Genomic DNA, 15,626 nt, shown 5'->3' with positions numbered 1-15,626 from the left:
AAAAGGTCAAGTGTTTTCATTGCCGAAGACAGCCATTCAATTATGTATTTAGCACAATAGAGATAACGGAACTACAATAGTATTTTTAAGTAGTAGAGTGTCTCCAACGTATAATGATGTATTAGGTCATGCAATTTTGACAAAAGTACCATAAATTGTGGAGGTGTGGGGCAAGGCAATCTAGGCAGAGCCCTAGAGGTGGCCTTCCTTCATAGCAGTTAATTGATAATAATGTATAGTTAAAATGTTCCTGGGGTTTGTTGAATATTCTGTGCCAATATTGACCAAAGAGTAGGTGTGGGACACCCCTAACTTGAGATGGCCATGCACACATATCTGTGGGTTCAATTTCAAGAAAGGGTGCCTAGATTTATTCCATACCTTCATGTCCACTGCAAACATAGTTATGCAGATCTTTGTGCTGATCACTGCAGGCTAAATTTACCACGTATTACTTTTTTGTACTTTTGGGTTGCATTTAATGTATTATGTAGCCTTTATTTCCCTTTATATTTAGTTATTTTAACAGTATTGGTCTTTTTATCCAACATACACATTGACTTGTATGGCAATCAAGCAAAGATTTACAAAAGGAGTAAGTATTCCATCAGACTGGGCAGTACTGTAAAATGTAATGATATACTGGAAATGCGTAATGTGTTGTGTGTCTTATTTACAGAAAAATAATTGCCCCTCTTGTGACACGTCATGGAAAGTTGTGGTCGAACTTCTGGGGATCCTTGAGCCCTGATGGGTATTACGCCCGGTCAGAAGATTATGTGGATATTGTCCAGGGGAACCGAAAGTAAGTTATTTTTTGCAGCAGAGTGACCAAGGGCAGGCACCTTCTATGTGTGGTTGCATAATATGTTTGGTTTCAGAAAGAGTTTTGAAAATACCACATGACAGAACTAAAGGTGTGCATTTGATTACATTAAGTGATCTCTATTAGCTAATTAATTATATACATGGTCACGCCTGACAAAAATGTGTATTCAGGATAAGGCCTTCAAAACCTGAGGGGTGTTGGAAAAACTATTTTGAAAAATGCTGATTAATACTTTGTTTGTGTATGCCTGTCTGTATGAACAACAGTTTTATAAGTAAGTAAGATATGGAGGCCTCCTCATTCTGCTCTCTGTGTGAGTGCCAAATGCAGATGTCAATGCAGAAATCAGTACTGCAAATTAATAAACAGCTAAAACAATAACTGAGTTTGGACAAAGAAGTGAATGTTTTGAGTCTTTTTGGAGGAGGTGTAGGATTACTGAGTGCGGAGCAAGAATGCGAGAGGTTCGTTTGTGTGATAGAAGTCAGACATGTCGTTTTTGATTCCCCTAGTTGATTATTTAAAATCTGGACTATCCAGTATTTGCTGTGATTTAATTTTTCATTAGGCCTACTCCATCTTAATAGTTCCTCTGCACATAACGTCAGTCTTTAAATAAGTTTAGGAATATCTCAGCGTACTTAAGATTAATTAATTAGGGGACTATAAAAGAGCTGGAAATTATTAAAAGAGCACATGGATTCCAAATTGCTTCTTGGCATTGACAGACAACTGGAATCTTGGGACAAAAGAGGTAGACTAATCCAAAAGCAGGCACATCCTGAATACAGGATAGCTGTTCTGCAGATGAGGATGACGTTGGATGTAATTATGAAATTCAGCAGCTTAAACTCTGTAGGGCTGACTTTTGGTTCGAACTTTCTAACATGGTAGCATTCAAAGCAGACAGTTGCTAGCTGACTGGAGAATGCAACTGTGCTCTTAACAGTGGAATTTATTTTCTAAAATGTCCAACATGATTTTAAATGTGACATGGCAGTGCACAGTCAGCTGATTAGGATGAGCATGTCCAAGTACTATGCACTTATTTCGATCATTCCTAGTAATGAACCACACAGACACATTTTGCAAAAGCGGCAGGCTAGGACAGATGATTTTTGATAGCTCCATTTAAGACCATTACAAATATTCAACCTAGACAGGACCGCAGCCCTTATCATAAGTTTTTGTTTCAAATCTGGAAGGAACTGCATCACCTGCGTATGAGGTGGATTTTACGTTGGTAATACTATACCGCTACCTCAATTCTACAGCAAATGTCTAGTCTTCAAAAGGAAAATGTACATGCACTTTACAACTGGTGCACATAAAGGGCTGGGTGTTGACAACTTTGACCAGAAAAATTTGTTATACCCAAATCTGTACAATCACAACAGATGACATCCATCATGTTTCCATTAAACTTTAGAAAGCTGTGCTAAAGTTGGTCCGTGGTGGCTGCAAGAAAACATTTTAGTAAGACTGCCACAGGGGGATTTTCAAATGCTGCTCACTAAATACATCTGGGTATCATCAACGTAGATGAAGAAGCATGCTCCAAAACTAGATTTTAATTTAGACAGGATGGTCACTTGAATATTGAAATGTGTTGCTTCCTGTGACACGCCCTTTGGCTCTTCTTGAATTATGTTTCTGAAAGCCAATGATAAAAAACATATTGTCCCTTCATTGAACAACTAACTCATTAAAGATTACATGAATACCAACACCTTTCTCTCTAAGCCCCCCCTCTGCCATTTACCCCAATGTAGCAGCTCTGTCAACTGTGTCAAATGCAGCAAAAAATCATTGAGGATGACAGCAGGTGCCCCCCTCTCATATGCTGCTACCAAGTGAGTAAGCACAATTTAGAGCGTCTTTCCTGTCTGACCTGACTTTAGCAGAATTGAGGCAGTAAGTAGAAATGTTTTGAATGTTTCACATTTTCATTGGACTCATTGATGATTTCTCCAAGTCGGGTGTTCCAATCAACTTCTTAAAGGCATCTGAGATGACACCTACACTCAATGAGCTCTAGTTCAACATTATTAACATGGGGCCGCTGGTGTCTGGAATTTTCTTCAAGATATTCCTGTGGGTGTCAATGGGAGAAACATTTCTGCACTTCTCTCAAATTCTTAAAATAATCTGCATTACAGGGGACAAGCAGCGAGATAATAGGTCAACAGCAACTCGAGGGTGGGACTGTGCCAAAGGAGTCTGCAAGTGTTTCATTTGAAGCATTACAGAAAACATTCAAAACATTGCCCTGTCAGAGACTAAGAAGCTATCCCACATATATCATTAAACATTTCTACTAGGACTGGAATGTCTGCAATAACTAAGCCTGACAATACAGTATATTTTATATTTTATTTTTATTTTAGGAGTTTTATATAGCGCTGACATGACCCGAAGGGTATCAGAGCGCTTGCAGCAACATAAATGACAGATATCAGAAACAGTCACAGTACACTAATAACACAGATTCCTGATAGTCTATTTCTGGCAGTAAAAGTTCAGTTTCAGAGGCTAGTCATTCGCAGTCATTCGATTGAGGAGCTGAGCATCGAACCTTTGAGTAAACTTTGCAGGAGTGGTAACCATAAATAGTTGGCGATTTTAAGGTGGAACTGAGCAACTATTCTCCAGAGGGATAGAGATGCTGGTTGATGAGAAATTATTTTTGTTTTCTCTTGAAGCTGTGAAGAAGGGGTTAGTTCTGATATGTATTTGGAAAGAATTCCAGATTTTGGGGAAAGGGTTTTTGTTTGTGTCATTTGGGGAGGATGAGTAGAAGCGTGTTGGAGCTTCTTAGGTTTCTCAATTGTCCTATTTTAGTGAATTTGGTTTTGAGGTAATCCGGTTTACCAATATGTTGGACTTTAGAGATGAGACAGGCAGTTTTGAAACAGCAACATGCTTCGATTTGTCGCCACTTTAGGTTTTGCAGCACAGGTGATGTGATTATGTTTCTTAGCTCCTGTGACCATTATTGCTGCTGTATTTAGGTTGGCTATCATCATGGGGGCTACGTGTTCTTTGGCTGCACCAGTGAGTGTGGCATTTCCATAATCTAGTCTGGACAAAACTAGTGCTTGCATTGTGGTTTTTAGGTCTTTAGGAGGTAGAGAGGGCTTGATTTTGTTGAGGAGTTGTAAGCTATAGAAAGCACCCTTTGCAGTGGACCTTAGTTGAGAGATCATGTTTTGTCTGGAGTCCATGGAGATACCCAGAGTCAGCTAGAGTAAGCTTGCAGTTCAGGGAGTCTAGATTATTTATCCATTCTTGGATCTGTGGAGGTTAGTTGTGATTGGAGAAGGGAAGAATTTCAGTTTTTTCTTAGTTTAGTTTGATGTGGATGTACATGTGTTCAATGTCAAGAAAGGATGGGATCCTGAGTAGAAGGACATATATGATTCCTGGGTCTATATTGACACACTTAGCACAGGTGACCATGCAGGAGTATGAGAGGACCCAAGGGTCTTCCAGATTCAAAGAGCTGAGCAGCCTACCCTTGTTGCTTGAAACTCCATTAACACAAGTTGACTTGTCACTTGCAGGATATAGCCAACAGAGTGAAATCAAATGTCTATTTTGGCCAATTATCATGACCATTTCCAAGCACTGCACTTCCTTGATTGTGTGCTTTGGAACACACATCAGCTATTGTGAGGCAGATAATCATCTAGTTTGTTGTGTTTACCATTTAATTATCTATGCATCTTTAAAACATTGTAATCATATGTACTAAATCAGAGTTGAAGATTGAAAATATAATCTATATCATTTTATGTAAAAAGCATTATGAGGCAATGCTGCATTATTAGCTTTAAATGTTCCTGCAATTAGCAATTCACCTCCGCCCACTCAGTGCTGATGTGAGCGGTTTTAATGTCTTCTTTGGCTCAATTTCTTTTACTGAATTTATAAATAATGTACAACAGTGTTTTTCATTTTGGTTGTAGTTGCACATATCTTTGCTTTCTGCATCATTAAATGTGGCTACTCCTCACTAATTTACATGTTCTGTGTGTACAGAAATTTCCAGGATAGCATGCACCAGGAGGTAATCAACCTTTATCCCGCATTTTTTTTCCCGCATAGCATCATCCCGCATACTATTAATCCGAAATGTCATTCATCCCGCATACCATCATCCCGCATTTTTTTACAATGCATGTGCTTTTATCACGCATGCCTTTACAACGAAATACATTGTAAAGGCATGTATGGTATATGCATTTGCGTTGTAAACGATGACGATGTCGAGAGAGGTAAGGGGGTATGGGTTAATTTTTAAGGGTGGGGGTCGTGCTGGGGTAGTGATTGTGTAGTGTAGTGTTGTGTTAGTGTAGTGTTGAGTTGTGGTGGTTGTTTAGTGTAGGGTCGTGCTGGGGAAAGTGTAATAGGGGTTGGGGGTAGTGTTTTAGGGTTTAGGGTAGTGTTGTAGTGTTTGAGGAGTGTAGGGTCATGCTGGGGGTAGTGTTTTAGGGTTTAGGGTAGTGTTGTAGTGTTTGCGTAGTGTAGGGTCATGCTGGGGGTAGTGTTTTAGGGTTTAGGGTTGTATTGTAGTGTTTGCGTAGTGTAGGGTCATGCTGGGGGTAGTGTTTTAGGGTTTAGGGTAGTGTTGTAGTGTTTGCGTAGTGTAGGGTCATGCTGGGGGTAGTGTTTTAGGGTTTAGGGTAGTGTTGTAGTGTTTGCGTAGTGGAGGGTCATGCTGGGGGTAGTGTTTTAGGGTTTAGGGTAGTGTTGTAGTGTAGGGTCATGCAGGGGTAGTGTTTTAGGGTTTAGGGTAGTGTTGTGGTGTTTGTGTAGAGTAGGGTCATGCAGGGGTGTAGTGGTTTAGGGTTTAGGGTAGTGTTGTAGTGTTTGTGTAGTGTAGGGTCATGCTGGGGTGTAGTGGTTTAGGGTTTGGGTAGTGTTGTAGTGTAGGGTCATGCTGGGGGTAGTGTTTTAGGGTTTAGGGGATGTAGTGGTTTAGTGTAGTATTGTAGTGTTTGTGTAGGGTCATGCTGGGGGTAGTGTATTAAGGTACTGTTGTAGTGTTTGTGTAGGGTAGTAAAGTGCTTTATGGTAGTGTTGGGGGGTCGTGCAGGGTATTACATTAGAGTGTAGGGTAGGGTAGGGTAGTGTACTTTTACTTACCTTTACAACTTTTACAACGAGTATACCTTTAACATGCATGCCTTTACGTTGTAAAGGCATGCGTGCTAAAGGCATATTTGTTCTAAAAGTTTTCGTTATTTTAATTTGCGGCCTAATAGTATATGCGGTATTTTTTTTGCGGACTGATGGTATGCGGACTGATGGTATGCGGGATTACGTCATATATTCGCACCAGGAACCTGATGTGATTCATAAATGATATTCTCTTTGTCAAGGTTACTTTGTGATGTAGAGCAGTACAGAAATGTTGCATTTGTACACTGGTTAAGTGTTGCCACCTGAATGTAACACTACTCCCACAACCACTGCCCCATGTGTACCATGTGTCAGGTTCTCCACATTCAAATGTCCAAATCTCACAATGTATGCCACTTTTGGCACCATTTCTGTAAACTGTAATTGTGTTGTTTATGTGGACATATTTGTAGCCCATATACTTACTACTGACTTGCAAAGATCTTGCTAAGGTAGTCTTCTTACCCTCATACAGTTCTGATCTAATTGGCCTCAAAATATTAAAATAGCAAATATTCTGGTACTTAGACTTAAAACCTGCGGAAAGATCTATACATTACTGAAGGCAGTACAATTTGGAGCTACAACCATGACGTAGTAAAGTCACTCATCTGTGGCTATCTTCCCCTCATCTCTGCCACATTTGTCAAATGATGATACATATAAAGCTCTTTGTTTTGTGCAAATCTTTTTCAGTAGTAGTTTTTGGTTATCAGTCTGTATGGAACAGAAGGGACTGCTTCAGTGCATGCTGGTTTTGGAAAGTGAGTAGTTGAATATCCGGAGGCCAACTGAAGGAAAATTCAGACAAGGAATCTGCATGAAACTTTGATTGTTCCTTATTTATATTGTGCTGTAAAAAGTTACAATGTCTGAAACACTGCTCCTCCAAATTATTCTGTGTCCAGTATCAGACTGTGTCGATGCAAATCAAACAAGAAATCATCTAAAACAACTTTAGCTGATCTAACTTCCCATGGGCCGGGCGACTTTGCATTTATGCCCATTCTTTAAACCAATGCTTACATAGTAAGTCTCACTAAGACCAGCAGCTCATTTCCCTATACTGTGGTATACTGTAAGTCCATATTAAGCAGGCAAATTCACTACTGCTGGAATCTGAGCTCTTGAGTTTTAACACAGTGTTCTGTTATCTATAAAGTATAGTTAATGATAGAGAAACTACACAATATGTTTAGTAAAGCTTATTATTTAAATATTTCATGTGAATGACTGTGCTGATACATATTTGCACTTCTCCTGTCACTTATATTAATGCTGACTGTAAGTTAATATTAAAGCAGTCCTACGTTTTCATTTTTACTCATGTTTTTGTTTTGTAGGGGGCTGTGGAATGTCCCATACATGGCTAATGTTTACTTGATAAACGGGCAGACTCTCCGAACAGAATTGAAAGAAAGGAACCAATTTATTCTGGATAGACTAGATCCAGATATGGCACTCTGTAAAAATGCTAGAGAAATGGTAAGGTGCAGGATCTAAGTATTTCTGTACTAATGTTGTTCCTTCAATATAAAATATTGCCATTTGTGATGGCAAACAGCATGTCATGTCTCCATAGTACCCCCCTTTAATTCTTTTGAAACCTTTCAGATGTGCATTACGTTTCAAAGTATTTAAAAGTAGTAATGACAGAATTTGAGTTTCTAATATTGCAGTTGCTTTAATATGTTTCCTGAATTTTGCAATACAATTCCACAATAGGCCCTGCTTCTACCTACAGCTGTTCTAAGATGGTGAAGTTCACATCTGATAGAAAGAGCGGCAAGGTTTTTAAAAAGAATGTGAATAATTCTGAAGAATGTAGCTTTGAACAGGAACTTGTCCTCAAAACCTATGCTTTTTGGGGATTTCCCTTCCAAAATAAACGTTTGTCAGGAAAATCCCCTGCAAATGGTTTTTTGCTGGATATTTCCTCACATGAGAAAGTGTGTGAAAAGTTGGAAGCTTTTCAACTTTGCAGAGTTCAACACTTAAGAAAGTTTACAAAAATTTCCAATTTAGCACTAATAATTTACATGCAGTATTAGCATAGGTATGACATCTGGAAATGTAGATATCAAAGACAGCAGCAGTCAACACTTTTCATAACTTGAACAAGATGCACTAAGAGTTCTTTCTTTTCCTTCTGTGGAAGTAGCCGTTCTAGCTCTCAAGTAGATGATGTTTTCTTTGCACGACTAAAGTCAATGATTTCAGTATATGAACCACAGAATGAATGTGAAGTTCAAACAGTTTACTTAATGATCTGGTTTTTACTGTAGATTGCAACTTGACTTCAAAATTAGTAGTGCCATGCACATGTGTAACCGGCCCAAAAGTCATGTCTGCACAGCCCAGCAACTATTCTACTCTCCTGCTCGCTAAGCCACTCCAATGTTCGTATGTTTAAAGTGAGTCTTGTAATTAAAAGAACTTTTTCAGAAATACAAAATTGACATTTTAGAAGGAAAGGGATAGTAGTCACCTTGTGTCAAGTCAATGACAGGGCATTCTTTAGTGCAAAGGCAAGAGCAGATAGTTCTTCCTTTTGTGTTGCTTGTGAAAAGGTGGAACAATCATACACTTTATTGAAAGGAACAGATGATACAAACGTGATGTCATTGTGAAACAGTACATTTATAAAATACGTTGTGATTCCTTACAGTGTCTGTGATTATAGACTCACTGTCTAAATATGAACTCTTTCTGCACTACAGACCCAGTGATCATTTCTGAGTTAAAATTTTAGACATTTAGAAGAAGTATGAAATGCAAACTTCATCAGCTCCTAATTTCTTCCAGTAGCTTGTATTAAAGTATTTTGTTCCTAAGTGTATTGTAAAGTTAACATAACAAACTGTGATCAGGGAATCTCTGAAGATATACATGACAGTGGCTGCATTTCGAACTTGAGTGGTTATTTTCTTAAAAAAGGATTTCCAGTTTGGTGACTGGAGTTGAGAATTTATATAATAACTTCTTAGGCTTGGGGTCGAATAAATAATTGAAGGATCTCATGGATCCTACCCCATAAATATGTTGTTTATATTCCAATTGCAGCATGCTGGGATTTTTGTATATGACTATGTGGTATCACATTTAGAGAGAACACTTGCTTTCAAGTTTAATGTCACCCCCACCATACTTGAGCTAAATATTTTTGAACAACGCGTCACCAAAATAATCTTATTAGTCATTAAGCCTCATTGTATTTCGTCATGAGTTCTCTTTTTAAACCAGTATAGGAAGATAAATAAATCCCATGACCACTTTCATTAAAACAAAACTCTGTCACAGCACATACCTGGCCATCACCCAGGATATACGTTTCTGCCAACATTTTTATTAAATATGGTTCACTCTTATTTATTAATTAAAAGTGTTACCTACAAACATATTTAGTTTTTCTTACTAGAAAGAAAGCAGTGTATCATAAAAGAAAGATATTTCATTCATTGCTCTTTTGCCTATGACCGTGCTTGAATCAGCAGTCAAACTCCTCATATTTCAATTTCCTTCTACAGATTATTGTAGATATTTTCAGAATTACTCTTGGTTAACGAGTTTTGCCTGATACAGGACTTGCAATGTAGTTCTTTAGAATCCATTAACAGAGATCTTTCTTTAAATCAGATTTGAATGATTCCCTCTATACTCCTTTCTTGTATTCACATTTTAGGGTTAGAAGAAACTTATTACTAAAACAAGACAGATCCAGATCATTCAAAATGCTGTATGCACATTTAATTTCCTTTCTGCAGCTTACATCTTGCTATATTTGCCCCGTCTTCAGCAATTATAGACTGATGGGAATACTGTCCATTGACTATTGAAGCACATCCTACCAAATGCATGTTTCGTACCCAAGTGACACCACACAGCAAAACAACATTTTTGTTTCATACACTTTTGTCAATGGAACTTAGATTTGATTGGCCTGTTGGCTATCTGCTGCCATTAGTGCAACCAGGATACGAATACTGATAATTAATCTAGATTTCATTACCAAGTCAGCAGCAGCTACGAGAGAAATACACATGGGAAACTAGTGGTGTCCTAGCACAGGACTGTGTTATCATGAATTCAGCAAGGACTCTTTTTCATTCTTCAGGCAATATCCCAATAAAGTAACAAAAGTTCTTGTTTACTTCGGAGTGTTGCGGGCTTGTCATTCGAAATTAGCGGGTTCATTTCCATTGAATTCTGAGGCCTTGCCATCACACCTCAATCCTGTTGTGATGTTGCAATGTTCTCTTGGCATACTTTTCGCAACAGCTGCAATGGCCTGGCCATATTTATTTCCATTATATGGAAAGCCTCATTCTACATCAGACAGGATGTTTAGTAAGTCTGGAACAAACTTCATGCAGAAGAATACCTTCACTAACAGCTTTGTGTGTAATAATAGTTCATTCTTCCTCTTGCTTAATTCACAAGAGCTCTTCGGTGAACTTTTGGATTCAGTCTTTACTCCAGGTGGATTTTGTTTCTGTGTCCACACTCAAATTCCTCTGGCAGACGATCAATATTAATTTTTAACCCAGTTGCTGCTCAGTCTACAGCAGGGAGGGACTTTACACCCTCATTCATTGTACAGATTGATAAAATGTAGTGTGAACATCTGACATATTGGTGGAACAATCACCCTTCCAAGGAATCGGTTTGTGAAGTTCAACCTATTGTCATACATTAGTGCATATCAAAGGAAAGGGTTGACTGCTGGCATTGTTTTTGATTTATGAATGGTCTGTGCATTAATCACATTTGATGCAGTTTGTTGGAGTTGTACTTTGTTGAACCTGTACTAAACTGTAATTCAATTTACCAAAGAACTGACAGTGTGAACATGGTGCATCAATTTTCATCAATTATAGAGGGGAAAGCCACTTTCTGTCACTTCAGTTGGTATTGATACAGTTTTAAAATGGGCAGGTTCTGTTAATGGCTTTCCATCCTAAACTTGTGAAGTAAATTTGCAATAAAATCCAATTATGGACCATGATCTGTATCCTTTGATATAAAAGCACCAGTGCATGTTTTATTCCAACATCTTAAGCTGCAATGTTTCTCCGTATGTGCCAAATACTGCTCACAATTATTGAAATATTACCAAGCATCTTGAGGGAAATGTAAATACTCTGGAAACCACGTGTAAAGGGATGTAGTACCATTTATGCACTGTGAGAACGCAAGTTTACCATGTTACAGATGCAATACATATTGTCTAGACATTGTTGCAATGGAATGTTGCTTACAAGAACATGCAAGAACACTGCCATGTTACCCCTCTGCCCCTCCAATTAACACAGCATGAATTATTGGTCTGCACTGTATACATGGCAGCTGATGAGACATTTTGTTTGCAGCTTTTTCCTCATTCATTATTGCAGCCTGCGCATGCAACATGTCCAATTTGAGCTCCTCTTCCCCACACGTAATTCCTGAATATCTTCACTTTCTATACTCTTGTTTTCTCTCCTTTTTCCTTCACATTTGTCTAACATGCGTGGACTTTTGCATTGCAGCTGATGGCAAGGAGGGGACATGGGTGGCCTTTTCACATTGCAGACGATCATCTGGAGGAGATATGTGTGGCCTTGTGCACTGCTGTTGATTGCAAGGAGGGGACATATGTGGCCTTGTGCATTGCAGCTGGTGGCAAGGAGGGGATGTATGTCACATTGGTCATGTGTATCATGGACTCTGCTTCTGTCTGCATGTTGGCTTAATTGGCTACAACCAGAAAGTCTGCTTTGGATGCAAGGCTGCGATACTTCTCACTGCTACAGTAAAAATAGCTAGAACTACAGAGAATTTACAAGTCAACTTATTTGATGCTTCTCCTTCATTTTAGACTTTCCAAAGGGAAAAAGACTCCCCCACTCCGGAAACATTCCATATGCTCAGAGCCCCAAAGGTTTTTTTCATTTATTTTATATTTGTTGGCTATAAAATATTACTTGCGCTTTCTACTTTGGTAAATTGTGATTTTGCCTGATTTGCTCATGTTATTACTTTTACAATCACTTAAACTGTTCTGGTTATTTTTGCTTGCATTTTCAGAGGAATTCTGGGCCATTAATTTTAACCGAGACATTTACAACATATGGCTGTCTCGTTAAAAAGAGCATTATGGTTTATAAGAAAGGGTCCTGCTGTGTCGGGGAATATAGCAGCAGCTTTCCTATTTTAGCTGGCTTAGTTAATATCTAGTTGTAATGGAAACAGAGATGCGTGGAGCGGGGTCTGTTCAGATGCATTCATTGGAAAGTTTAAGAAATAGTTGCAATTATTACTTTGAACACGTTTAGCCAGGCAGCTGCAAGCCATACCTAACTCCTCCGGTGGTGGATTCCTCAGGTGTTGCTTGGAGTCCGCGGTCCCAGTCCAAAACGTTAATTAGCATGCCGAACTCTTTTTTCAGAGCCACGACCAACAATAGATGTTTAGTACGCCAAAAAATTGTGACATTCTAACCATCTTTAAAAAGGCGTTTGTGTGTGAGCATGGTTGGTTGCAGATTTTAGGTTAGTACCTGTTATTCATGTAAAACATGCCTTGTTAAACACTGCGGTTTATTCTATGTGAACTTGTGTTTCTGTGCTTGTAAGTTTTGGTGCTTCTGTATTTATGCAACTGCATTTGTTTATTTGTGAACTTCTATGTGTGTGTGTGTGTGTGTGTGTGTTTATGCTTGTGTCTTTGTTTGTGTGCATTATTATATGTCGGTGTGTATGTGTCCCAACATCTGACTGTGGTACTGGTTAAGGTCTGAGTTTGTGATATATGTTCATTTGTCTTAATTATGTGTTCATTTGTGTTTGGATTTGGATATGTGTGCATTTTGTTATGCCCCCGTGCACCTGTTTAGAGAAAATATGTTGTTTGCTCTGCATTTCTGTATTTCTGCTTCGGCATGTGTGTATTACTGAGTGTGCCTGTTTGTGTCTTTGCAATGGTTCAGGGTAATTGTGTATCTATGTATGCTTGTCTGTGCATGTGTTTATGCCTTTGTTAATGTCTGTATTTGAGTATGCGTAAACAATTTCATGTCTGTGTGTGCATGACAGTTTGTGTGTATGTACCTGTAGTGTTGTATGTCCGTTTGTTTGAGTTTTTGTGTGTTTATCGTCTCTATATTTGTGCATCATTTTGAGTATTATTGAGGAGTGTTTTATTTTTATGTTATGTCTTTTTTTAAGGTTGGAGGGCTTCAAAACAAATTTAATCTGGAAATGTGCTTGCTATTTATTCTCCGTCACTTTTGTAGGCAACCCTGTCATATATTGTGTGAACATATTTACATACATTCTATCTCACAATTAAACTCAGACATTTAACTACACAAAAATCAGACTGACAGAAACCCAAGCATACAAATAGACATCTAAGCAAAGATACAAATATAAACTTTTCTAGGTGTGACACTACAAAATCTTTGATTCTGATCACAGCTTAATCAGTGACATCATACGACCTCTTACAAGGATCGAAGAGTCATTGCTTACTCCTAAGCAAATCCTGGTTAAAATTTCGATCTTGTGGCATACAAATTAACTGTGATTTGTAATAGGGCCACCCACCCAGCTTTTAAATCTGATCAAAACATGCAAAGCACACCAGTTGCGGTCTGTAGAAGGTGGATACAACACCAGAAGTACAGTGATTGCAACCCCTTCACAGTGATAAGAAATAGAAGAGAGTGGTATGAAGCGTGTTAGGTAGTTAGGATCTAGTTTCCATAGGAGTTTGCAAATAACTTTGGTGCCATTTGACAAGTCTTCAGAACTAGCACACCTAAATTCAGATTTGTTGAAAGTTTTGTCGCGATTCGTCAAGCAGGGGCTGAGAAAACATGTGGGTCCCAAAATGCTTTTTCCCCATGCAATTTTTCCTAGGTATTTTAGACATGGCTACAGCCCAAAGCGCTGACAGAATTACACCAAATTTGACAGAAAGTTAGCTCTCGGACCAAGCAGAGACCTTTTGTGATTTGGTGTAAATTCGTTCATCGAGCCCAAGAGATCTCTTGCTGAGATCTGATGGGCTGTCAAAAGTTCAACCAGGAAATGTTGGCAGCCATTTTGGGACTCAGACTCAGCATAGTCCCAAAGAAAAGTTACAAAAAGAGAAGGGAGCAAAGTAGGAATAACAACATAATAAAATGATGTATGGAATGCTGAACATTTTCGAGCCTTCACCCCAGTCACAGATCTAGGTTAAATCCATCATTTTTTTGCTCACCATGCCACCCCAGTTTAGACCCAGACCTTTGAAAATCAGTCTTGATGCTGCTCTCCATGGGAACAGTCCAGCCTGAACTGCAAGGCCAGGTCCTCCCTGGACTGTAAAACAAGCATCCTGGGACCGGTTTTGGGGTATCACCCCTCATCAGCCAGGCTAGCTGGAATCTAGTGGCGCAGCAAGCACAAGAACCATGTCTGGCCAGACAAGCCCGGTCCTGGAGGCTAACTTAAATATTAAGCTTGAGGAGGGGGCATATGTGGCTGATAAAACAAAGTAAGGGGGTCGCGCATCCCCCTCCAGGAGCCATTAATGGCCTTGGGGACTGCCACACTCCAGGACCAACTCCCTATGTCCCGCTGCGCTTACCCTCAGGACATAGTTGTTTGCTGTTGCTTGGTGGGAGCTTTGACAGCTCCCGCTAAGCGAGAGTAAACACTAGGTTCCGTCCCAGAAGGTGGGAGCAGGAAAGCTGCTCCTGCTGGCTTGGAGAAGACTTTTCACCTGTTTTCCTGCCCACTTTCATGAGGTCAGATGAAAAAATTGCTCCTCCCACACAGGAAGCAGCATTTTTTGCTACTCCTTGCATGCAGGGGGGAGCGGCAGGGACCACGGGGCATCGAGGCTCCCACCTCCGTCTTCAATAGTGCACACTGGGTCAGGGCACCCAGCAACAAGAGGCCGGGCCCGGGGGATCGGTCACTGGGGACAAAATCAGTCCAGGGAGGGGGCTACGTGATCCACCTCCCCTTCTATTAATCTCTAGGCCTCAGGAAATAGGATCTCTGGGGCCAAAATCAGCCTTAGGATGCAGGCCGCATGGCGTCCCCCTCTTTTTCAATCAATCAATCAGCAAATTTGTAGAGCGTGCTACTCACCCGCTAGGGTCTCAAGGCGCTCGGAGGGGGGGGGGGGGAGTCGCTACTGCTCGAACAGCCAGGTCTTGAGTTGCTTTCTGAAGGAGAGATGGTCCTGGGTCATCCGAAGGTGGGTGGGGAGGGTGTTCCATGTCTTGGCCGCCAGGTAGAAGAAGGATCTTCCTCCGGTGGTGGATTTGCGGATTCGTGGGATGGAGGCGAGGGCGAGGCTGGCGGATCGGAGCTGGCGGGTGGGTGTGTAGAATGTGAGGCGGCTGTTGAGGTATTTCAGGCCCATGTCGCGGAGAGCCTTGTGTGCGTGGGTGAGGAGTCTGAACGTGATCCTCTTGGTGACAGGGAGCCAGTGCAGGTCTTTCAGATGGGCAGAGATGTGGCTGTGGCGGGGGATGACCAGGATGAGTCATGCAGAAGCATTCTGTATACGCTGGAGTCTTTTCTGGAGTTTGGCTGTGGTTCCGGCATAGAGGGTGTTCCCATAGTCCAGACGG

At 40.2% G+C, this 15,626-nt stretch overlaps 1 protein-coding gene across 2 annotated transcripts in view; it reads left to right on the top strand.

The window, feature by feature from the left end:
* Positions 1 to 15,626, top strand: part of PLOD2 (procollagen-lysine,2-oxoglutarate 5-dioxygenase 2) — a 477,372-nt gene that overhangs the window by 405,329 nt on the left and 56,417 nt on the right. Inside the window, exons 12-14 of one of the 2 annotated variants that reach the window (XM_078666442.1) lie at positions 680 to 805; positions 7,357 to 7,498; positions 11,871 to 11,933. In XM_078666442.1, the coding sequence (XP_078522568.1) occupies positions 680 to 805; positions 7,357 to 7,498; positions 11,871 to 11,933 (331 nt within the window). The remainder of the gene's footprint in view (positions 1 to 679; positions 806 to 7,356; positions 7,499 to 11,870; positions 11,934 to 15,626) is intronic. The other variant, XM_078666441.1, reaches the window with a different exon arrangement.

This window comes from Lissotriton helveticus, chromosome 11 (assembly GCF_964261635.1).
Source record: "Lissotriton helveticus chromosome 11, aLisHel1.1, whole genome shotgun sequence".
In the NCBI taxonomy this organism is placed as follows: domain Eukaryota; kingdom Metazoa; phylum Chordata; class Amphibia; order Caudata; family Salamandridae; genus Lissotriton; species Lissotriton helveticus.
The sequence above is the reverse complement of the archived record's forward strand: the minus strand, read 5'-3'. Positions and strand labels throughout refer to the sequence as shown.